This window comes from Benincasa hispida, chromosome 3, assembly GCF_009727055.1.
Source record: "Benincasa hispida cultivar B227 chromosome 3, ASM972705v1, whole genome shotgun sequence".
NCBI classification, from domain to species: Eukaryota; Viridiplantae; Streptophyta; class Magnoliopsida; order Cucurbitales; family Cucurbitaceae; genus Benincasa; species Benincasa hispida.
In genome coordinates this window covers 51194753-51220460 of record NC_052351.1, presented here as the reverse complement: position 1 = coordinate 51220460, position 25708 = coordinate 51194753, and the positions used below count along the sequence as shown (strand labels likewise).

Below are 25708 nucleotides of genomic sequence, written 5' to 3'. Positions count from 1 at the left end.
TAAAAGTTAAAATACCTATTATTTATATTATAATTTTATTATTGGTATTTTATTGCTTAATTATTATGTTTCGTGGATTTTTTACGATATAATGAAAATATCGATTCACTCCTTATTTCGATGTCGAACCCATGGAAACGTGGAAATATTGACATGTTGATAGAAATTTAATACTATGGTTATATGTAGCGTTTGTAAGTCCTACTTCAATAGAGAAATACTATTTCTTCCCTAAATTATATTTGAATATTCTAATTAAATTTTGGTTGTTGATTAAGGCATTGATATAGACCACAATCATTTAGTCGTGTTTAATTTGGTTAGACTACGATTTTTCGATTATGATCATTCCAATACAGTTTATATTCTAATCATGACCGACTTTAGTTGTGATATGTACTTGTAGACCACAACTAACGTTAGTTGTGGCTTATATTGCCTTGGAAAACTATTGAAGTTAGTCATAGTCCATAATATAGATCATGATTCATTGTCTTTATAGACCAAAATTGACATTAGTTATGATATTTAGCTATAGGCCACGACTAATTTTAGGTGTTGTATATTCCAATAGACCATACTTTACGAAATCATATTCAACTAACATCAATTGCGGTCTACAGTGAAAGAGTACACGTTACATGTCATATAATTTATAATAATAAACTACATATATGATCCACTATAGTGTATATATTAATAGACCATAGTCGATATTGATATATACAAATACAACTTCAATATACTAAAATCTAATAGAATTTTTATACATAAAGGCTATGTACAAACACTAACATAACGTTAAAATACTAAACCTAACTTGTCAATTAATTAAAACTAATATATTGTTGTAGAAATGAACCATAAAGAACTCTGTATTTTTAAGAACAAGAAGAAGTATTGCCCAATAATGAAAAGCTTTAATGTCATAATAAATGTTTGGAATTTGTAATAACATTACTCACATTCTGGCATGTAATTCACGACGAACCAAGTGTTTGGCTTGAAGATCATCCCACATGGAACGATTTTGCGTTGTCTAATGATTTGATATCTTGTTAGTTTTGTTCTTGATTTGTATTACTAAAAAAAATTATTGCCCAATAATAGTTGCTAAATACGTTGGATATTCTTAACGAGAAGTCCCTCAACCATATTCAGTATTTTTTTTTTAAAGCTCGAATACAAAAAAAAAATCAGGTATGTGTCTTCTTGTGATGCGAACTATATATAAAAGTCCTAAATAAATTAATTGATTAATTAAAAAAAACATAATTGAAGTGAAAATATTAAAAGAAAACAATCCTTATAAGGAATTTGTATTTAGACATAGTAAATTTTATTTTCAAAATAATTAAATGAGAAGAAAATCTTTTTTTTTTTATTATTATTATTATTTTATAATGAAAAAACCCCAAACTCCAAGCCTAAGGCTTTGGACCTTAGGTCTTCATATAAGACTAGCACCTAAGTATAATTATATTGGATAATAATTTTAGGGTTAATAATTAAGTTATGACAACATTTTAAAGAATTACAAATATAACAAAATCTATTAATGATAGACTACCATGACTAATAAACTCTGAGAGCTTAATGTAATTTTTGTTATATCTACAAATTCTTTTGTATTGTGCTATAATTGTTAATACTTTGAACTTGATTACTATATTTGTAATTGTAGCACCCAATGTACACCTTATTAATGGGAAATTTGCAAATTTTAACACGTCATTCATCAAGTGAATTGTTGTGATTTAACTTAGCGATGATGTCACGTTTATGCGTGATTTGGGACTTTTTGGACCATATGACATAAAACAAGAGTTTGATTCAAACAAAAAATAGCACTATGCAGTTGCAATGTTAGAGTGCAGGCATTGAACGTTGTTTGAATGAAAGAAAATAATATTAGTGGAAGCATTTGATTTTATCTTTTTGGACAAATACATGAGTTTATATGTTAGTAAAATCACTTATGAAACATATATATATTTAATAAATTTCATTTTTAGATCTGAGTAAGTTAGTTATAATGTTTGATAAATAGATACTAAATTATCTTATTTTGATATAATAGCTAAATTAGAGTTATTATTAAATTTTGTATTTTTTTAAATAATTTGTAATTTTTAAATAATTATTTAAAATATATATTTCATTTAGCTTTATTTTAAAATTAAAAAAAAAAAAAAAACAATATCAGCATTCTTTTTTTAAGAAATAGATATATAAAATAATCTAAATTTTGAAGGATAAAATTGAATAAATTAGCTAAAATGTGTATGATTTTAGAAAATCTCAAAGCCGGTAAGAAATTTATTTTAATATAGGTATGAAACGAGTTTGTTTTTAAAAATGACTTTAATTGTTTTAATCACAATCTATTCGACCAAACACTACTAAAAAAAAATTTAAAAAAATCTATTAAGATTCTTTTATAATCAATCGTTTCTATCTCTCGCAAAAGCGATCTATCTCGTCATTCAAGTATAAAAAGATATTTTCATTTTTTTCTAACCAACAAATTTACTACAATTTGCAGAAAAAACGCTATCTCAAAACTCGAAAATGTTTTATGTTCTTGGTTCCTAAAACTCGAAAATATGGATCTAATTCTATTTCTGAAATCTAACATCTAGAATGGCTTCATCTACTCATCAAGTAAGAATAAAACATATGCATAAGCTAAATTTTTGTTTTTACACTATATCCAACGACTTGAATAAACTACATGGACCAAAATATATATGAAGTTCAAGGACTAAAAGCTTAAACTACAATGTTTGCTCCTGTCACCTTTTTGAAGCTCAAACTAAACTTTGTTAATTTTGAAGAGTAATTAACAATGCCAAGACTAAACCAACCAAACTGTTGTTTTAACAGAGTGAAGCTCATGCCAGCAGAAAGAGTCTATGAAGATCCAAGAACTGAGATGGATAAAATAAATGAACCTCTTTGTGGGAATTAGCAGATTGAGAGTTTAGGTAGAGAAGGGGAGACGGGAGACCCGTCACTGCTACGGTATTCTCCGCACCACGCATCTTGAACCTGAGCAGCAAACTGCAAATTCCAGAGGACATCTTCAAGGGAAGGTCTGGTTACTGAATCCTTGAGCAGACACCTGACACAAACTTCCATCATTGTCTTTAATGATTGATCTAAGCATTCGTTTTGAATGCTCGGATCAACTATGCTCTTTCGAGCAACGCTATCCGATGAAATGGCTTCTTGTAACTGCATACGTTGAGAAACATCAAAATCTGAATATAACATAAAAAAACATGTCTACTTTGACATATTCATAAATAAATTTCATTGAGTTGGAATCTTTTACTCTCCAACTGAAAGTTGTGTAGGTGATGTACACACGCAACACGCGAGCACGCACATTGAAGTATTGAAATGCAAAGTAATCTCTACTACCTTCTCTCTTAGAGCATTAATTTCATTTTTCAATTTGGATGCTCGCCCACGGATGATTTCTAGTAATATTACTCCAAAGTCATAGATATCAGATTGAGCTTCTTGATTGATCCTGTGAAGTATCAAGTCAAATTTGGGAGTCAATTTCATAGAGCAATATTGGGGGAGGACCAGAGGAAGGGAAAAAACATGAAAAAGAGTTGTTTTGTTGGATAATTCATTCCATGTTTTTATATAACCGTAATATGCTAGTGTACCACCAATTATGATGCTTCAGTCTCAGAAACTTTGTGCATATAATACTTTTATTTGCTTCTAAGTTAAGGGTGAATATACATTAAATATATTCATAGACAACCTTTCATGGCCACTGGAATCTTTGGATCCACCGGAAGAAATTCCCCGACTGACCTGAGAAGTTAACTGGGTCATTACGAACTAAAGAGAACAAAAAGGGCCAAGGAGGTGAATAGACTGCACAGCTGAAAAAAATACTTCTTTGTTGTACCTTTGCCATGCTCTCAGCCATTAGAGGAAGGTTGTAGCTGCTAATTTTTGCAACAAGATTTTGATCCAGTAGTACATCTGTTATTTTAATGTTATTCGAATATACGCCCGCAACTGTGTGCAAAAACTGGATGCCTTTTGCTATTCCTATGGCTGCTGCTATACGTTGTGTCCAAGTAAGCGATCGCCTCGAGTGTCTTCCTGCAATGCATTGTGTGCAAAACATATGTAGCATTAAGCTTGAATAGTTAGAATGTAGAAATGAAGTCAGCATGAACATTGGTGATTTCCATCTCCATTTATGAGAAACAAACAAACAGTTTTCATAGAGTACCAGATATCCAACTTCTCAGCGTGCCATTAGGAACGTATTCAAAGACGAGAAATATTCTGCTAACAGTTGAATCTTCCAAGTACAACTCAAAGCAGTGTCCAAGAGCACTAACCAAATGGCGGTGTCTGAGTTTCGAAATAAGGTCTATATGATGCGCGAAGTTTTGTGTGCTATATCTTCTTTTCATTTTAAGGCATCTAATGGCAACAAAAGAGCCATCCTTCAGCTGACCTCGGTACATCTGATGACAAAAAAGGAAGGACAAAGTCTATGATGAATACAGCTTTTAGTAAACCGACCAAAAATGCAAGAGACGAAGTGTACAAGAGCACTTCATCCACAAAAAAAAAAAAAATTGCATACCATAAAGGAGTATATGATTTTAATAACTGATAACCCAGTTTGTTTATTGAGTGAAGAAGAAAAACTGCAAACCCATATTCAGTTATAGAAGAAACAGTGCGTGTAATGAATGTAGATTTGTATATAATAATTGTTTTTTGTTACTCTTTTATTTTTTAGTATTTTTTATTAATATTTCCATTTTAGTTCCCTTAGTTGGTTCTTTTCTTGTACTATAATTACCCATTAGTGGAGACCTCATGGTATCAGAGGAGGTGGTTTAGGAGGTTCTACGTTCAAACCTTGCAATGTTATTTCCTCCCTATATAATATTGATTTTCACTTGTTGGGACTTCTACATATTTCAAGTCTACAAGTGAGAAGGAGTATTGGATGATATAATATTAAATTCTACAAGTGAGAAGGAGTATTGGATGATATAATATTAAATTTACCTTCACCCATCAGTTTAAGTTTTTGGGTTAATCAGTGATTTGACAATGAACAAAGATTAAAGCTACTATATAAATAAAACCTTACTATGAGCCTTCGTCCAAGAAAGTAGAATAGTCAAAGTCGAGTATTATTCAAAATGAAAGAGTGGTGTAATGATGTCTAAGATTTTAGATTTTGTTATACCTGTCCTTGAGAACCTTCACCCATGAAAGCAGAAGAGTCAAAATTTTTAGTAGCAGCTTCAATCTCTTCATACGAGAGCACTCTATAAGTTGAAAGGCCAAGTGGTGCAAACTGCATTGTTTGAGATATATACCCTGAAGATGAAGAAGAAAGAAGCAAAGTTCACAGAGTCAGATTTTTGTAAGCTAATATATCAAAATGCATAGGGGCTTGTTAGCTACTACATTTCTCACCTTAGTCATGGTACTTAACAAAGTAAATAAATAAGCATCCTCATGAAGCTCAAAGCTATTGTTTTATACACCTTATATATATTATTGCTTATTATTGGGATCTTATGTCGTCAACTAGGGGCAGAAAGTTATAGATGTTATAGTCATTTCTGACCGATTTTTAACTAATTTTGATAGGGTAGAATACTATAAGAATAGTAACAAAATATCAAAGCTTAAAATAGTAGTCCTGCAAAGTTTTTGCTCTCAATTCAGATAGTTTCTCTGTCAAGAGGGAACATTTTGACCAAGTGAGAAGGTAAGAGTCCTGCAAAAGACAGACTCTTTAATATATCCTTTGCACTTTTTGGTTTGGTAAGCTTGATTAGTTTTAAGCTCCAAGGCATTGGTTGAGTGTTTATTAAACCCAAATTTTATCTATGGTTAGCTTAGTGCAAATATCTCAAAGTTTCTGCTTAAACTGCCAAATAGCATTTTTCTCTTTTCACACATGGGTTTGTGGAGGCCTGTGCAAGTAGAGAGAATGTCTTTGCTTTCAAGAACTAGTACACCCTGTTCTCGAAACCTGAAGAACAGCTAAACGAAAGGTGGACGAGAAAAATGATCTTACTTGCATCCGAGAGCAGCTTTGAGGTGTACCCAGCAGATGGATTCTCTACTATTAAATTTGTTGGAGGTTTCTTCGCTGTATTCTTCTCATTCTTTCTTCTTACTAGTAAATAGACTGTACCAAGTAAAATGACCACTACAACAATGCCACCAACTATACTCAGCGCAAGAACTGCCTTACGTGTTCGTTCTTTTTTCTTTTCCTCAGGTACAATGCCCACGGCTAGTGCTTCATTTTGGCAAAAGGAAACTGGATGCTGCTGTTGTTTTCCCGTGACAAAACAATTTCTGGGATATAAGACAACCCTGTTCCTCGTATCTGCTAGAAGACATTCCGGCAAATTTCCGGTCAAGAGGTTTGAGGATAAATCCACAACTTTAAGTTCATCATTGCAAGAAATATTATCCATAAGCATTCCTGTGAGCTTGTTCCCTGATATATTGAGATAGGAAAGAGATGGTAGAGAAAAGAATACTGATGGCAATGGCCCAACCAAAGAATTCAAAGAGACGTCGAAATGTTGAAGTTGGTAAAAGGAGCTAACTTCAGCAGGGATACTAGATCTGAACTTGTTTTTACTCAGTTTCAGAGTAACCAACTTATTGCCAAGTTGAGGGAATTGAGGTCCAAAACCATTGTCTTCCAATTCAAGTACTTGAAGGTTGGTCAAAGTGCTGAGATCAGGCAACTCTCCATAAAAATGGTTATGTGAAAGTGAAAGAACTCTAAGATTTTCCAACTCATTCAGTGAATTGGGCAATGATCCATTGAGAATGTTGTGTTTCAAGCTCAAAACAGTTAGAAGCGGAAGCACGTGGAACCAGTCAGGAAGCTGTCCTGCAAGCATGTTATCATCAAGTATAAGCGTCCGTAAGCCTGACAGCAACGAAATCTCCGGAGGGATGGCACCATATAGGAAATTAGAGCTCATGTTTAATATTTCCAGTGATGATAAATGAGCAATTTTACCAGGTATTGACCCCCATAAACCAAGAGAAACTAATGTAAGGACTTTCAAATCTGGAAGCTTAGCAAGGGTATTAATGAAAGACTTCATTGAGAAGTTATGAGGTAGTAAAAGAGCTCCTTTCTTGCCAATTATATGCAACTGAGTCATGTTTCCCTCATAGCATACAACAGTCACAGAGGAATCTGGTTCTAAGTTGCAAAAATCTGTGCTATAATTCCAGTTACTCAATACAGCTGGGAAGTTCAGAAGTTGCTGTATTCTTAAAAGTGTCCGAGTCTGTGACAATTGAAATTGCTGCGAAAGATTGACTCTTACAAAAAGGATGAGAATGAGTAGATACACAGAATAATGAAGTACTTGAGCCATTGGTCCTACGAACAGAACCAGTTGAAAGATGACAGTGAACTAGATTTCAGAAGCCAGTAAATTGGAGTTGCTTGTATCGCATCGACACTGTTCTTTAGTCAAGTCGTTTCAGTCGAAAACGTCTAAACCCGACGTTCAGTACTAAATGCAGATACCCTGGAGCAAAAAAAATTCAAGGAGTGCCAGTAAGCATATAATAACAAGCAGAATTAACATAAAATATTCTCAGAAAACAGAATAGAAATTTCCCAAAGAAAAATGTGAACAACTCAATATGTCCAGAAGAAAAATGCCAAAATCCTCCCAACTAACAAAGGCCATAGGGAGAGAGAAAAGTAATGTAGAATGATGAGGGAAATGATTCTGTGATTTCAAATGTCTAGAAAAGCATAAAAGGAAAAAAAGCAACAGATAGAAACAAGAACCTATTTACCTCGACAAGTAAGGTAAAATGTGAATTTCAGAATCTGAACATACCAACATGCAATCTTGAGAACTGTATTTTCTCACCAACAGCCAAGAGATGTAGGTTCAGCTAACTGAAATCAACACTCAAGCACTTCATGGAAAATGAAGAACAAGCAACCAACTGAAGTCGACTGTGCCTTCAATATGAAGTAACTCACCACAAAACTCCAAGATCCTCAACAAGCAAAACCACAGTTTCTATTACCAATCTGACACTTTGCCATGTTCAAACCCAGCAAAAAGCTCATGAAAAGACCCAGAAAGTACACTTGAAGCCGAAACACCTCAGGTTTTGCAGATAGCACATTTGAGTAAAACCAAAAGAGTTTGAGCCATACATCCACAGAACACCCCAGAAGAAGCTACAAAATCTCACTGACACGATTTTACAGAAGAAACCATTCAAAGAGAAATCAGTTTTCACTATTAATAATACACTCCAAGACAATTTAGTGACATGGGTACAGAAAAATACATCAAAACCCAGATGTCAAAAACAACAAATTACACAAACAGACACAGCATTAGTTCATTTTCCCCACATTCAAACATGAAGAAAACAAAAGTAGGGGAGTAAAGAAATTTCAGAGCAAAATGGATCCTACCCAGTTAGAGTTTTAAGTTAATTAAGACGATAATGGATGTTCTTTATCAATTATCATCATTATCAGCAGTCATCAGATGGTCTTAAAGACAAAAGGCGAGCTCTGACTGGGAAGAAAAAGCAAAAGGGGATGAAAGATTCCCGTAGAAAAAGAAAGAGTAGGTCTTCTTTATTCCATCTGTGTGTAATATAATCGAAGAAACTGGAGAAGTGAATTTAAAATTAGAGAAGAAAAGCAATGAGAGAGGCTTTGATTTCGTAATGGGTGTGATTAAACTTTGGAATTCTGTGGGTTTTTTTTTGTCAGATTTTGGAATGGAGGGGAGGCTGAAGAAGGGGAGAGAGTGGTCCCTTGGCTTCCAAGTCTGTTGCTTTTGCCGCCTTTTCTTTTGCTCTCCTTCTGCCATTGTCGTTGCACTCCAACTTTGCAGTTACTGTCCATTTCTTTTCTCTTTTACACAACGTTTAAACTATCTCAACACTTTGACAAAGGTTGAAGGTTCAATCCCAAAATAAAATTGTAAAATCATAATTTTACCAAAATATTAATAAAAATATGATATGATTTTAGAAAAGTTATGATAGCAAAATATCCAAAGAATTTTTTTTAATTAATAAACAAATATACTATACCTTTTATTCTTTTTAGCATTTTGAATCGTTTTTTTTTTTTTTTATGATTGAAGTGGATTGAACAAAGATATGTGTTGGGACTCTTTTCTTAAATTCACGTGTAAAATCTTTCTCTATGTCTATCTATATATCTCTTTTAAATAAATTTCAACCTAGGGTAAGAAATAGTTATCCTATACTTCAAATCTCATCCCATTTTAGTTTGTGTAGTTTTAAATGTCTAAATTTAATTTATGTATTCTTTATATATTTTAAAACTAGTCCTTAGTGTTAGTTCAAAGCTATTTTTTTATCGAATTAAATTAAATAAGGATAATTATTTCAATTCAAGAAAAGATACAATATCATATTTCCAAGATTTACGGGTTTTTTTTTGTTTTGTTAATATTGTAAAGTTAGCAATAAACTAATACTAGGGAGTAATTTTAAGAATTATATCAAAAATATGAGAACTAAATTTGAATATTTAAAAGTATACAGACTAAAGTGAAACGAGATCCTATGACTAAAATGGTTAATAGATTGTAATTATTTATACTCATATGCCTAATCAATCTCTCTTAAAAAGTTATTGAAAGAAGTTTTCACACCAAATGTATAATCTCTCTATTGTTGATGATTACTAAATTCTTCTAGTATTACGATAATATGAAAATATTTTCATAACATTTTCATTTCATTGTTTACTATATTAATAATGTTCGATTAAATAACAACATGAACATAGCTCAATGATGATTTCATATGTACAATTATAATAAAATAATATAACATTCAATGATCTGTAAAATTATGAATGGAGATATAACAACAATAACAAAATTAATATATCTATTACTATTTAAAATCTTTCTCATTAATAGACGTTGTGGTTTTCATATATTGTACCTAATTTTTTTATCAAATTTTTACAGAGTAATGATTTAATCCTTGAACTATTATTTATAATGATTTGTCTTTGTACTTATAAATTTATAATAATTTGTTTATTGTAATTCTAAATTTATAACAATTTAATCATTGTACTTTAATAAATATTAATTTAGTCCTTTAACTTTATAATTTATAACGATTTTAATTTCAATCGTGAAAAATGCTATTAAGATTTAATGAACACTCAAATGGAGAAGATTCCGATATGTAAATCTCAATCTAATGGTTGGGTGAGTAACGAGTTTGTATACAAACTCAATCGTTATTATCATGAAAGTTCAAAAATCAAAAGTGATTTTTAACTTCTTTTAGAAGTTTACGAGGTTTTAAACTTTCCATTTGTGTCTAATAGATCCTTCATTAGTGAAAAGTGTCTAATATGTCATTAAACTTTTAATTTTGTGTTCAATATATTTCTAAATTTTTAATTTTGTGTGTAATAAGATTCCTTAACCTACTCGATATTTATAGACAAAAAAAAAAAACTATTTGATATTTTTGAACATTCATGAATCTATTAGACATCAAAAGTTTATGATTTTATTTGACATAAAAATCAAATTTAGATATGATAGATCAATTAATTTTAAATTTTTCATGGCCCAGATCTATTGGATAAAAAATAAAAATTCATACACTTATTAAATATTTTAAGAATGTAGAGATTTGCTAGATACAAAATTAAAAGTTAATAGATATTTTTTAAAAATTTAGAGACGAAATAAACATAAAATTAAAGAATTTAACCAGATTTAAACTTATAATTTGTTAGCTAATGTTAAATTATATTTTTGAAAGAGCAATTGGCAAAAAATAAAATAAAATAAAAACAAAAAAGTTAGAGATGCATGTGATATGAATAAACATTTAAAGGAAAAACTAAAATAAAAACCACTACCAATAATTATGGATTTAATGTGTCGGTGACAGATCAAATTGCATATGTTATCCAACCAAGACGTATGAAAATATGTCATAATAACTAAAAACAATTTAAATATATTTTGGTCTATATATTTTGAAAATATTTATTTTAATTTTTATACCTTCAACTTTGGTTCATTATGATCCTGTACTTTAAAAATATTCATTTTAGTCCCGAAGGTATTCGTGCTTGGATGGCGGCTCAAGATCAGCCTCATGAAAACCTTATATTCCCTGAGGAGGTTCTACCTATTTCGATCCCTTTATTTCTATTTTTATTTCAAGGGAATAAAATGGTTATTTTTTTTAAAGTTCAAGGACCAAATGAACAAAAGTCGAAAGTATAAGGATCAAAATGAACATTTTAAAAGTAGAGAGACCAAGATGAACTAAAGTTGAAAGTATATGAATCAAAATGAACATTTAAAGTAGTGTTTAAATCTTAAAGTATATATATAAATATATATAAAAAATAAATAAATAAAATAAAATAAAAGGCTTTATGAAAATAGTGTAAAGTTTGGGTTTTGTAATTTTTGATAATTAATGGAAATAAAAGATAGATGAACAGACTTGAAAAAAGACATTCAACCAGCTTTCTGTTTTTTTATTAAAAACAATTGAAATACATGACCCACTTGTTTAAATAGACTAATAAGTAAATAAATAAACTTCACCTATTTTAAGGGTATTTGGACAATAATTCTCCCCTAATTGACATAATTATATAAATATATATTATCTCAAACTTTAGAATCTACCAAACAGATTTAAACAATTAATATTTTCCTTTTTTACTAGGTTTTGAATTTCAATTACTATCTTTAGTTAGATTTCTTTTAATTAGTTGAATTCTAATTTGTTTGACCTTGTTCTTTTTTTTACCTTTTTTCTTAAGTTGATGAACTTGAACAATACATGTTTACTACTATGCAAGTTAACTACCAAAAGATAAAAAGAGATTTCTTAACGGATATTTTTAGTCGTTGAATTGCACATCGAGGTTAGAGTATCAACAATGCTGTAAAAAAATGTCATTATTAATTTTAGTAACAATATATTATTGTCAATAATAAATAATTCCTGACAATTATAAATTGTTACTATCAAGGTAAGAGTTTCAGTAAAAATGGTTAATTACTTTGTGATATACATGTTTATGACATTAAGGTATCTAGATGTAGGTAAGAATAGCTTTCCTTTTACATTCTTAAATACGATATATTTTGAACATAATTTAGAGTAATTTTTGAATAGTTAGAATCACTTGTTAGCATATTCGAAATCATTCTCAAACTTGCTTTTATTCGTTCAAACCAAACATTTATAATTTTGACTTTGAAATGAATAAATATATGTTTGGGAGTGATTTTGAACCCAAAAAAAAAAAAAAATGATTTTAACCCATTCAAAATCACTTTCAAATATTCTTAATTAAACTTACTAACATTAAAATAAAAAATGGATTAAATTATAAAAAATACCCCTAAACTTTACACTTTGTGTCAAAAATGAAGTTCCAAAAGTTTCATAAATACCCTTAACCCTTCAAAAAAAAAATAAAAAAATACCGTTAGTTTTGGATGAAAACCATTAAAGTTTTGTTTTACAAATATCCTTGAACTTTCAAAACTTTAAAAAATATCCTTAACTTAATAAAAGTTCAAAAATACCCCACCGTTAGTATTTGAACAAAAACCATTAATTCCTCATGACAAAAATGACCTTAAAAATTAAAAATATATATATATTAAAAAATGCTCCCCATCAATTTGTTTAAAGTTTTTTTAAGCTCGAAAAGAACCAATTTTAAAATAAATTATATAGATATCCTCATTTTTTTCATATAGCTACTCTCATATTTCTCCTAATTTTTCAATTCTTAGCTTATACCAATTTTTCCGACAAGCAAAATAAAAGCCAAAATTTTAAGTTAAAACATAAAATAACACAAAATTTCACAAAATTTCAAAATCAACATCTCCTCTTGAAACATACCAAAATAATAAATAGTCAAATAAAAAAAGTATTAGCTTAAATCATGTTGGTTCTTAGGAATTTAATATTTATTTTAGTTCTTAGATCGGTTATCGAGCAAAATATGTTGTCGGGATGTTTCAAATGCAATTCATGCTTAAATGGAGCAATAGCAAGCAACGGGAGGTAAAATGGTAAAATCAAATAAAGGGAGGCACAACATTGCACAAATGCTACGACACTTGTGCCCCACGTCATTCATAGAGACAGTCTGCTAGGCAAGTGTTGCAGTCCTACCCTACAGCACCGCATCACTTTCCATTTGATACGCATGCATGAAAAGACACTCCTTCCAATTTGCTCTCCAAGACGCTTCATGGGGGGGCCTTCGACGTCACAACGTTTTGGTATGTTTTGGTTGTTGAGAAAATTGGTGTAAGCTAAGAATTGAAAAATTAAAATAAATATGAGAGTACCTATATGTACGATAAATAGTCAAATATTTTTTTATTTGACTATTTATCGTTTTGATATGTTTCAGAAGGAGATTTTGATTTTGAAATTTTGTAAAATTTTGTGGTATTTTATGTTTTAACTTAAAATTTTTGTTTTTATTTTGGTTGTTGAGAACATTGGTATAAGCTAAACATTGAAAAATTAAAAAAAAATATATATATAAGGGTACTTATATGAAAAAAGTGAGGATATCTATTTAATTTATTTTTAAATTGAATTTTTTGAACTTTTTCAAACTTTTTCGAACTTAAGAAAACTTCAAACAAATTGATTAGTAAGAACATTTTGTTTGTCACGAAGAATTAATTAACAATTTTTGTTTGATACTAACGGTGAAGGTATTTTTTAATTTTTATTAAGTTAAGGATATTTTTTAACTTTTATAAAGTTAAGGGTATTTTTTAAACAAAACTTGAACAGTTTTCATCTAAAACTAACAACAAGGATATTGTTTGAACTATTTTTGAAAGTTTAAGGGTATTTTTTTAACTTTTGAAATTTCAAGAGCATTTTTTACCCAAAGTGTAAAGTTTAGGGATAATTTTTGTAATTTAACCTAAAAAATAATCAATCTATTGGGATTGTATTTCTACTCATCTTTCACTTTCAAATGAAAACATTTTTATAGGAATATGGGGAGAGAAATTAATGATATTCAAGAAAAAAATATTTGTACCATAGAAGAGTTTGATGAAAGATTGGAATATTGATGTTGTTTTAGGAGGGTCCATACAATGAAAGGGCTATGCCCTACATGAACCATGGATGGGACTTTATGACCTAGTTGAAGGGTGTGAAAAGACAAGCATACCCCTTTGTTTGACATGGCCCATGCTTGATACAAAGGGTATTTTTGTCAACTAATGGAGACCTCATATTGTGCCAAAGTGCTAAGTGTCCCTCCATGCTACCCACTCCCAAGTTGTCCAAATCTACTTGTTTTGTGGAAGAGAGTTGCTTTTTTGTTTTGAGATTTGGCTTTAGACCTAAAGTGGTGATATTATTGCTTTAGACACTTAAAGTAGTGATTCATTAATAATGAAGCATCAAAATCTTTAATTGCCTCAATTCTATTGAATCATTCAATTTTTTTATTCATTCATATTATGAGAAAAAAAAAAACATTTTTGATAGTTTGACTGAGTTAGTTGTAGGTTATAATATTCTATATGTAGGGTCAGACTTAGCCTCGATTACAAATTATGAGAGAGAATTGTTATTAGTAAGCACAATAGATAAAAGAGAGTTTTCAAATTGTTTTACAATAGTTAAGTATGAGTTCTACGCAAACGTTTCCATTTTATTAGATTTCTAAATTAGGGGTCGGTCAAATGAAAAAATTATCTATAATAAAAGAAGGCAAAAGATTTCTTATAACCTTATAATAAAAGAAAAAAAATAACAAAACGTGATTATATTATCTATAATTTTTTAGAGAACTATAATAAAAAATTATTCTATTATTCTTCAATATCATCGTTCTAACAAAAATACTTGTATACAACAAAAAGAAACTTCAAGGTGTTTGGTTTGACTTTTCAAGTGTTTAATTTTGAAAATAAGTTATTTTATAAAAAATTGGAGTGTTTGACAACAACTCAAAATAGTTGTTGAAACACTCCTTTTTTTTTCTATAATAGTTTTTAAAACACTTTTAGAGTATATTTTAAATAATTTTTATCAAAATAGTTTAAATAAAAATGACTTTTTTTTAAAAAAAAAACATTTTTTTCACTAATCAATTCAAAGAAGTCCTTCAACCATTATAATGTGAGATCCAAATATTGAGTGAGCTATAATAGTCCATTCCACCTAAGGCAAGTTGTGGTCTAAAACGTCCCTTTAAAAATATTATAATTCAAACACATAAGATTCATGAGTAATTGCAATGGATTGCATTTTTAGGGATAATAACCAAGTGTATAAAAACATTTTTAAAAATTACAAATACAGTCAAGTTTATCAGTGACAGACTTCTATCATTAATAGTCTTTTACGAGCGTTGTAATCTATCATTGGTAAACTCCTACCGACGATATGATTTATCCCTAATAGATTATCTAATTTTTTTTCATATTTGTATTTTTTTTTACATTATGCTATATCTACTAAAACTTTGGGTCTAATTGCTATATTTGCAATTGTCCCTAAATTCTTACCTCTAGTTAGGAGCAAATATATTATTTAAATCTTTTTTTCTAAAGAAAAATACAATTAAAATCTCTTATTACATATCAACTTTAATAAAGTTTAAATTGTTTAGTTGCAAATTTTAATATTCTTCATAGACTATGGACTTTAATACTCTTAAATAGTGAAGTAAAAAAAAAAAGGCTTAACATTCTTCAATCTCACTAGTTATCCAATCTTCATCTACTACCATTCATCTTTTAATGGTCACTCTTAGACTCCCTATCCTTTCAATCCCTTCTCCTATTATGTATTTTCCTTTTCTTTCTTTTAGGAATCAAAATATTTTCAATTCAATTATATTTGAGAAAAATCATTGATCCAAAGAAAAACTTTTTTTTAAAAAAAAATGCAAATACTTAGATCAATTTGATTATATAAAATGAAAATATATTTTATTATTTGATCTACTTAATCCAATTTATCCAATTGGACTTTTTTTTTATTTAAGAACAAAAGTTTAATTGTTACCCAATATCTATATCTCCATTAGGTTTTAATTTAAACATTGGCAACAAAATTGTGAGTGCACATGAAAGATATTAATAATGACTTTCATTTGTCAACTAATATTAATATAACTTTAAAAAAAAAGTTGCAAAATATGTATCTCTGTCTCATTTAAAAAGAAAATTACTTGACTTTTGAAGAAAGAAAAAAAAAATGAAGAGAGATAAAAGAATAAAGGATTGTGATCATTCTTGAGAAAATTTAGTCCAATTTTTAACAAGTTTTTTTTTTTAACAATATGTGAGGTGAAAATTCGAATCTCTAACTTTAAAGTCGATAGTACAAACTTTATATTCGTTGAATTATACTCATGTTAGCAAATTTTAACTAGAAGTTAGTGAAGAAGACAAATGAGATAATATTTGAAGAGGGGACATTTTCTAACTTGGGCAAAGTTTGTGGAAAATTTTTTTAAGAAATAATTTTTTTAAAATTTGAATTAGGTAAACGATATTCAACTCTAAGAAAATAAAACGTTTTTGTTGGAAAAATAATTTACCTACATCGCATACAATATCTTATAATTTTTTAGAAAATATTTGGGTGCTTCCTGGGCTACACCTCTTTTTGTGTCGTCCAGGAAGTTGTCCGATAAGAGACTGTCACATGACGGTTTTTTCTTTGTGTGTATAAAAATGGAGATTATAGGATTAGGTGCAGCCTAATGATTCCTTTAACTTTTTTTTATATGGTGTAAGTTTTAATAGCATAAAAATTTTTATTGGGTCCACTTATCTATTAAACCTAATATACCATACATTATATAAAAAGGCCAAGGTGTATTCATGTCTCCTTTATTTTGGTTGGGTATGATTTTTGTAATCAAAACTCAAAAGATGAACTAAAAACAGTTAGCATAGGGGTGATTATTAATTTATTAGATAACATGCTTTTAACTTTTAAGTAAATGTATACTAAAGTTTAATGACTTAACTCTCATGTTATGGAAAAGTCAAAACAAGATTGGTAAATCTGTAGATTGTAATGAATCATAGGATAATGATGATATCTGAGGGACTGTTTGGGACGCTAAGTTGAGAGGATGTTCGCAATTCATATGTCTGCATTTGAGGGGCAAAGTTGAGTTCATATGTCTGGATATCCAATGCATTTTTTTGAACTCTAAATAATATGCGTTTATGATTACTATTTTTGTTTTGAAACTTTTGTATTCAATAATTTTACCCATCTTTGTTTGAATAAAATATGGATTACAAATTTTTTTTCTTTTAATTTTTATAACTTTTATTTATTTCTTTCCTTTTTTTTTAGCTATGAACAACCATTAACCCATTACATTTCTTGTAGAAATATGGTTAAATAAAATGAGAAACTAAAGCGAAATCAAAACTTTTGATTCTAGCTAATTTTTCTCCATGAATTTCAATCATCTTCTTCTTTTTCTTCTTCTTCCAATTGTTGCTCTATATTTTTACTATGTCATGACTTTTTTTTAATTAAATCTCCCCCATCATCGTAACAACCAATGGAATGTCACCACATTTCACATTTCTTCAACAATTTCATTTTCATTTTCTCTAAATTTAGAGGATCATCATAGAACAAATCTCTATTTTTCACTAATTATTGCTTGAAAATGATTCAGGAAAAGAATTTTCATTTTATGGTTTTTTTTTGGTTATATGTTACATACTTTTCAAATACATACATATTTTTTGTCTAAATATTCTTAACACTTGTTTGATATGTGAATTCATTACGTATAAATATTGCACTTAATGTAGACAAAATAATATATTTTATATAATCAACAACCCTACAACATACTTTAACAGTCATCAGTCTTATAGTAGTCGGAAGTGATTGTCGAAGTTGATTATCGAAGATAATTTTTGTTGGAGTTTATAGTCAGGGATGGTTGTCGAAGCATGAAGTTGGTCACATGAAGGTGTATTAGAGTTGGTTGTCGAAGTTTGTCATCGGAGGTGGTTTTCGAATTCCGGAGTTGGTCGGGCGAAAGTGGTCATTGAAATTGATCATTGAATATGATTTTCGCTGGAGATTGTAGTCAGAGGTGACTATCGAAATCCGAAGTTAGTTGCATGAAGGTTATATTAGAGTTGGTTGTCAAAGTTTGTCGTCGAATGTAGTTGTCGAAGCCTCGAGTTGGCCGTCGGAGTTGCCCACTCAAAGGTGATCATCGAAGGTGATTTTCATCGGAGTTTCTAGTCGGAGGTGGTTGTCGGAGTCTATAACGGTGGTTATCGAAGTTGGTCATCGGAGTTTGTTATCGAAGCTAATTGGTCGATGGAGTTGGTAGCGCGAAGGTGGTCGTCGGAGTTAAGTCACCGAATGTGGTTGTCAGAGGCCAGAATTGGTTGTCAGAGTTGGTCGCGTGAAGGTTGTCAGAGTTGGTCTCGTGAAGGTTGTCAGAGCTTGGAATTGGTCGTCGGAGCTGTCATCGGAGGTGGTTGTAGGAATCTGGATTTTCGTCGTCGGAATTGTCATTGGAGATGGTTGTCGGATCCCAGAGTTAGCCATTGGAGTTGTCTTGGAGGTGGTTGTCGAAGTCTGAGGTTAGTCACCGAAGTTGTCATCAAAGGTGGTTGTTAGAACCCAGAGTTAGCTCTCGGAGTGTGACAGTGGCCAATGGGTGGAACTATTAAAAACATGGGAAAATGAGAGAGTTAGAGTGCGTTAGTAAAATATACAACTCAACTCCACCAACATTAATATTGGGCCAAAAATGAGTTATCATACCAACTCAACTCAACATGAGCCAAACATGCCCTCAATTATGTCAATAGAAACATTACTTCAAATAATTATATTGACTATTACCTTGAAAAACCTTGTTCAACATAAAATTCATGGAAAAATGAATTTATATCCCTAAATATTATTGTCATATCAATTCAGATTTCAAACTAATAATTGTTTTATATAAATTTAAACGTTAAAATTTTTATAAACGAATCAATTTTTACATTTCGTTAGTGACTTATAACTACTACCACGTGATTTTGATTTAAAATCGACTTAAAATTATTTGAGTAAGTCTGGGTGAGGTGGGGTGGGAGGCGATATTGAAAAATTAATACCAATCCATATGAATATAATATAAATAATAAACATTTTAACTCATTTTAAAAAACATAAAATTTTTATTTACTAATTTAATATTTTTGTTAACTCTTTTTAATATAATTCTCGTTGAGTGAATACACTTCTGTCAAGATTTTATTAAACAATTTACACCATAACTACATCAAATGATTAAATAGAACAAGAAGAAACTCTTTCATTCTTGAAACAAGAAAAATTCAACAAACATCCATGGGAGGGGGGAAAAGGAGAAGACTTGAAAGTTACAACTTTGTACCATTTTTATATACAACAACCAAAAGAAGTTGGCTTTTGGAGGCACTCTCTACAGTCAAAAGATTAAAAAAAAAATTAACCCAAAAAAATAAAATGTAATGAAAAAGAAGAAAGAAATAAAGAAGGAGAAGGTGATTATGAAGTGGAGGCAACGAATGTGAGGCAAACTAAACAAAACAAAACTAGGCTTAAATGTCAGCAATCTGAGGGCCTAAGTATTCTATTCCATCCATTTGAGAGTTTTCTGGCACCTCAATCTCTTCTAACCATCCATAACCCTCACCCTCTTCTTCTCCCAGTTCCATTTCACCATCTGCATTACAAAACATTTAACACAATAAGAATAGCGTAACACATAAAATAACAGCAAATTTTGACTTCAAGAGAAGAAGTGCATATTAATTATCGTTAAACATAATCTCCTAACAAAAACAATTCCCTTCCGAAACTAGCGTAGTTCAACTAGTATATAGACGTATTAACCGGTGATCCCCATGACATCAACAAAAAAAAATAATAAAGTATGGAAAAAGGGTGGTTTTCAGAGACAATTCTTGTTTTTATTTTAGGGAGAAAAAGTCTGAAATAAGAATTACAGTCCCCTTTAAAATAATAAAATAATAACAACGTCCCACCAAAGTATTCTTTCATGACCTTGTCAAAATTTCACTATCTGAAAAAGTCCACATGACAAAAAAAAGGGTCACTTTCAAAAACAGTTTTTTTTTTTTTCTTTCCAACTTTACAAGGATTACTATAGATTTTACCCATTCAAAATCGCTTCCAAACACGAAACAACCTAGTGAAAACAAGTATCCAAACAAAGTTTTCCAGAACACACAATCTTAGAACTTAATGACACATTTATATAACCTATAGAACAGATCTGTTCAAATAAGGTCATTTCCAGAATACACAACCAAACAAAACAGCAGCCCCTTTTTGCATAATTTCAAGTACCATAAAGTCAACTTAAGTAATTAAATAATGAACATGATTTGAAACTTACTTGTAAAAGAGGCATAGGGATGTTCCTTATAATAAGAACAATCTCGGCCGTCCTCCATGGAATAAGGTGGTCCAATCACATCAAGCACCGCACATGGTGTTATAGCAGTGAATGAGTGGATGTTGCCTCCTGATGTTGGGTACAAAACAGAGGTACTGCAGGGTGAAGTGAAGACAGCATCGGCTTTCAGCTTTGCCAATCTCTCTGCAGAACAAAAACAACCCACCATCACTTCATAGTCAACAACAAGAATTGTTCCCAACAATTTCATATTTTATAATAAGAAACTTCAGAGTGCTCACTTTCACAAGGTTGGGCAGGATCATCACTGTTGGTTAGATCAACCCAATCATAAGATTTTATGTGCATTTTCCCCAACAGAAGCTTACTGAAAACCGTCATTCCTGGATGGTTGTGTAGAGGGATTACACCAGTTGCTGGGAGGAAGAAGATGCACAACTGTAATAAAGAGGGGAAAAAAATAAGCCATCAGAAATTTGGAACCAAGCAATAAAATGTTGTAACATATTTTGGAAATTGAAATAATAGGTGTTACATATCCTATAGAGAATGAATATACACACAGCTCAGCTAGATTTGTAGTTCGCTCGTGGTATGATCTCGGCTTATAAATGTGTACTCTTGACTGTACATATTTAGCTTTTCAGGATTTGTAACTTACCCCTCATTGTAGTTCACAAGCTTGCTCACTATAGGTATTGTCCAATAATTTTTCTTTTATTTTACTTCAACGGAAGATTTGAACCTCCGACCTCTTGATTGAAGATATATGCTTTAACCAGATAGTTAACAATAATCTCACAATTTATTAACTTGCTCCTTTGACCACTAGCCCTCAGTACAACCCTATATATTCTGTGCACTTTGACTAATGTATCTTATGATCTTTAAGCTTTCCTTATATTCAACTTGGATGCACCTGAGTAATTTCATGATTTATATTAATTTGACTAATCTCTAGTTTATTAAAGCTTGCCCTTTTAAATATAACAAGGGTCACTTTAGACGAAAAGCAGCCCGGAACTAGTGAGAGGTACTACATTATGCTTACCGAGAAATTGTTGCACTTGTATATGGTTGTGTATGTTACTCTAGGGGATCCTTTGACTGGAACATTGGGCTTGAAAAACTGCAAATTACTACTAAGTCCAACATCTTCTGCCTTCATATTATCTGCAGCGTTGACAAAAGAAAAAGAATTTGGTCAATATTTAACTATGTATAAGCTAAGCAATACAGAGTACAGAAGTTCTAAATCCAATGTTCCTGGACCCTACAATTTCTCCCAAAAAACCATGTGCTTAGATGCAGAATCCCTCATATTCTATTGTGTTATGTTATCTTTTCAGCAAGGAAACAATTATAATTATCAAAGGATGCTTATCACTCATGTGCCCCCATGGCACAACAAAGCACAACATAAACAAATATTTGTAGAGAGAAAGAGAGAGCTGTATGTTGAGTGTACGATGTAAGCAAACAAATACTATACTAATCAGGCAGATGAATCTATTCCTACAAATCTGCTACTTTTTTTTATTAGGTCAAATTATAAAAAATAACCTTGAGCTTTCCCTTTTCTTCAAAATTACCCCTATACTTTTAAAAATTGCAATATTGCCTTTGACCTCTCAATAAAGGTTTCAAAGCTATCATTAGAGTACTAAATCTTTTAAAAATTTAGACAAAAATTAGGACTTGAAATGATGTGTGACCGACCTAAAAACAGAAATTTGTTCGAAAATTATACAGGTATGTTTGAAAAAAATGGCAAAGTTCAAGTATCATTATAATTTAGCTTTTTTATTATTATTCCATAATCTCATTATTCTCTATTTGAGAATCGTGAGGTGACCATAGATTCCCCCAAATTCCCTTTGTTTTTTAATACTTCAAATCTGCTAGTTAAACAGAAACTATGTGGCTCAAATATGTCCCACGAGGCTAAGAAAAAAAAAAAGATCAAATATTTCAAGTTCACTCAATCAAATGTTGCTGCATTGAAGTGTGTGATATTATTATTAAAATTTAAAAAAAAAAAAAAACGTAATGCATCAGAAAGATAATTTTAACAAGTTTATCTCTATAAATTTATAAAATAATCCACTCTTCCACAAGAGAAGAAATCCTTCCTTTTTTTTCCCTTTCAATGACTTTTTAGATTCAATCCAATTATTCATAAGGTAAATTTCTTCACTCAAATAACTCTTATTTAAAAATGAACCCAACTCAACTATAAAATATTTGATTTGGATTAATTCGGATTACTCGGGGTCATTTATTTAAATGTTTGTTCTAAAAAAAAAAAAGTAAAATGTTAATATATAAAAATTTGATTTAATTATTTTTTGAACTAAAACTAACAACTCAATTTCTCTTTCTAAGGTGCTAAAAAAAAATTGTTTTTAAGAGTTATTAAAGAATAAATTATCGAAATGAAACTATAAAATAAATATATGTATATAATTGTACCATAAGTACAAAAAATTATACAATTTAAAATTAATGATAAGTTCAAATTAGTTTGGGTTGGCTTGGGTATTTAGGTTAACCATGAACCAACCCAACCCATAAAGTTTTCATTTATTTGAACCAATCCAAATGAACTGATAACCCGACACAAACCGCGAGTTGGGTTAATCGATTTTTTTGACTCTTTGGGTTTTTTGAACATCACTGGTCTAAAATTAAAGAATCCTATAAACAATTCAAGAGCATAGGGGTGAGATTAACATATAAGCATGATGTGATATCACAAATCAGTAAAGGGAAGATCATGAAATAGCTTAAGAAACAGAATGATGGAAAAAAAATCCACTGCTGCTCTATAAAATAAGCATGTAGCCAGAAATAGTAATGCTGCTAGAACCTCAGAACTTTCCAAACCATGTCACTTAGCCAAAAATGTAAAGACAAAAAAGAAATCAAAGGATCAACAGGAACAAACCAAGCTAATTTCCAAGAAATTTTTAGAACATTGACAAATCAAACAGTCCAAGAATCAAAAGGATGAATGAAAAAAATGAAAATAGATTCAATCTGTGAATTATACCAAGAATGCAGCAGAGCTTTTCAACATCACAAGGCAGTGGAACAGTTCCAGGGCCTTTAAAGACTTCCCTGCAAGAAACAAACAGTTCCTGAAGCGCCATAGGAACTACTGGAACAGACCGTTTGATCTTTCTACATTTCCTCCTCTTAATATCCCTTTTAACATATCGAACCTTCTTCACATGCCCAATTCTCTTACTCCCTCGATTCACCGCTCTCCTTTCCATCGTCATCAGAACTCAAAAAAATTAACCTCAAAACAGAACGATTCAACCCAAAATCAAAAACCCAGATACGAAAAACATCGAAGGATGCAGAATAGCGATCTGGGTCGCTCTTTATAAAGCAGAAGAATCAAAAATTGAAGAGAAATGGAAATGGGGTTCGTTGAAAAAAGAGAAATCAGAGACAAACAAGTAACAATAACTTAGGAAAAGGTAACAAGTCAGAAAGAAGAAGAAGATGAGGATGTGGGAACAGAAGAAGGAAGTGGAATAAGAAATTATTATATAGAAACAAGAAGAGAGGAGAAAGAAAGGAAAACCAGGGGCCATTTGGAACAGGAGGAATTGCTTCGATAGAATGACTATTCATTCTGGGGGGAGAAAGAAAAAAGTGGATAAAATAAAGAGAAAATCGAAGAAAGAGAGAAATCTGCTTCGAGGGGTTGGGTGGCCGCCCCTAAGATTGAGAATAAACTGGCGGTAATCAGAACCTGGTTTTGGGATTAGAAACAACTGGTGAAATTTGACTCTTATAGCCCTAACAATGGCGGATTTCTTGCATGGGTGTGAACAGAGTATTTCCACAAACGGCAATCAAAGATTCCTTTTATTTTCTTTTTTTCTTTTTGGGGGTAAAGAAGAAGAAGTGAACGCCTTTGAAGATGAATGAAGAATCAAGAAACGAGCTCCAATTTACAAATTGCTTAATGCTACTATGGATCTTAGTTTTATAACCATTTTCTAGTTTTGGAATTTTATTGTTATTTGTTTATTAAAAATCTTTGGTTAATGAATATAAAATAGATATAATTGGTAAGACTCTATATATATGTCTTTTATTTGTTTGATTGATTATAAATATAAAAGATGTCGAATATAGTTGAAAATCTAGAGTTAATTATAAAGATAGAGAAAAATGTAATTTTCGATCAAATATATTTTTACTGTTCGATCGTGATGTTAAGAACTTATGTTATAGATCACACTCATGCATAAAAAATGTACCATTCCGTATATGATCACTTCATCTCGAATAGTTATGACAAAGAAAAATTAAGAATCGTATGAAAATTTATAAGGATAAAATAGGAATATAAAAAATCTCCTCTCAAATTCCTTTTAACTATGGAATAATTTTTCACATTTATAAAAAAAATACATAAATTTTCAATATTATAGACATAAAAACTACTCTGAAAGATAATTTGAAAACTACTTTTTTTTTTTAGGTTTGCTTTAAAAATGGACTAGTTTTTTTATATATATAAAATTAAGCTTATAAGCATTATTTTCATCTATTGAATTTTTTATTTAATTTTTTATGAGTATTTTTTAAATTTAAGCCAAATTTTGAAAACTAGAAAATAGTTTCAAAATTTTTGTTTTGGAATTCGGAATTAAACTAACAATTCAAGTATTTATTTAACAAAAATAAAAAATCATTCTATGAAATTTGTGAGGATACAACCATAATTTTTCCAAAAACTATAAACAAAAAACTAAGATCTGTTTGGTAACCATTTAGTTTTTTTTTTTTTTTAATTAAGCCTATTTCATCCAATTTTTTATTTTAATATAATGGTTGAATTCTTAGCTAATTATTAGTCAAATTCCAAAGACAAAAACTACTTTTTTTTTTTTTAATTCTCAAAATTTGGATTGATTTTTTTATAAACCATCGGTGAAAAGTATATATCAAATAAAGAAATTTGAAGATAGAAATAATATCCATAAATTTAAATTTAAAAAACAAAATGGTATTCAAATAAGGTCATGATTTTCAAAACTTTGTTTTGTTTTATAAAACATTGGTAAAAAATAGATAACAAAATAATAAATTTAAAGATGACATGAATAATTTTATAGGCTTAATTTTCAA

At 30.2% G+C, this 25708-nt stretch overlaps 2 protein-coding genes across 4 annotated transcripts; both read right to left on the bottom strand.

The window, feature by feature from the left end:
- Window positions 1-2665: 2665 nt before the first annotated feature.
- Window positions 2666-8926, bottom strand: LOC120073805 (probable inactive leucine-rich repeat receptor-like protein kinase At3g03770). Of its 3 annotated transcripts, XM_039026656.1 has the most exons (9): window positions 8501-8926; window positions 7861-8270; window positions 6092-7583; window positions 5249-5382; window positions 4268-4508; window positions 3935-4134; window positions 3785-3837; window positions 3427-3538; window positions 2666-3237 (listed from the first exon to the last, which is right to left on the bottom strand). In XM_039026656.1, the coding sequence occupies exons 3-9, from the start codon at window positions 7425-7427 to the stop codon at window positions 2968-2970; spliced, it is 2346 nt and encodes a 781-aa protein (XP_038882584.1). In that variant the 5' UTR covers window positions 7428-7583; window positions 7861-8270; window positions 8501-8926; the 3' UTR covers window positions 2666-2967. The 3 variants fall into 3 exon arrangements, with proteins under 3 accessions (XP_038882584.1, XP_038882583.1, XP_038882586.1); XM_039026655.1 differs by having other exon boundaries at window positions 7861-8926; XM_039026658.1 differs by having other exon boundaries at window positions 7905-8926.
- A 10493-nt stretch (window positions 8927-19419) lies between these two features.
- Window positions 19420-24402, bottom strand: LOC120074715 (plant cysteine oxidase 2-like). Its single transcript, XM_039027936.1, has 5 exons — window positions 23607-24402; window positions 21606-21727; window positions 20836-20992; window positions 20534-20737; window positions 19420-19837 (listed from the first exon to the last, which is right to left on the bottom strand). Exons 1-5 carry the CDS (start codon window positions 23836-23838, stop codon window positions 19713-19715), a joined length of 840 nt encoding a protein of 279 aa, XP_038883864.1. The 5' UTR covers window positions 23839-24402; the 3' UTR covers window positions 19420-19712.
- Between the last annotated feature and the right edge of the window lie 1306 nt (window positions 24403-25708).

What these genes read in the sequence shown, in the direction of transcription:
- LOC120073805 (XM_039026655.1), bottom strand. Translation starts at nt 7,427, where the DNA reads ATGGCTCAAGTACTTCATTATTCTGTGTATCTACTCATTCTCATCCTT. An exon ending in AAAGCTGCTCTCGGATGCAA is followed by an intron (nt 5,383 to 6,091) that starts GTAAGATCATTT and finishes CTTCATCTTCAG; the next exon opens with GGTATATATCTCAAACAATG. An exon ending in TGGCTGAGAGCATGGCAAAG is followed by an intron (nt 3,838 to 3,934) that starts GTACAACAAAGA and finishes TTAACTTCTCAG; the next exon opens with GTCAGTCGGGGAATTTCTTC.
- LOC120074715 (XM_039027936.1), bottom strand. Translation starts at nt 23,838, where the DNA reads ATGACGATGGAAAGGAGAGCGGTGAATCGAGGGAGTAAGAGAATTGGG. An exon ending in ACAAGTGCAACAATTTCTCG is followed by an intron (nt 20,993 to 21,605) that starts GTAAGCATAATG and finishes TCTTTATTACAG; the next exon opens with TTGTGCATCTTCTTCCTCCC. An exon ending in TCCTGCCCAACCTTGTGAAA is followed by an intron (nt 20,738 to 20,835) that starts GTGAGCACTCTG and finishes TTTGTTCTGCAG; the next exon opens with AGAGATTGGCAAAGCTGAAA.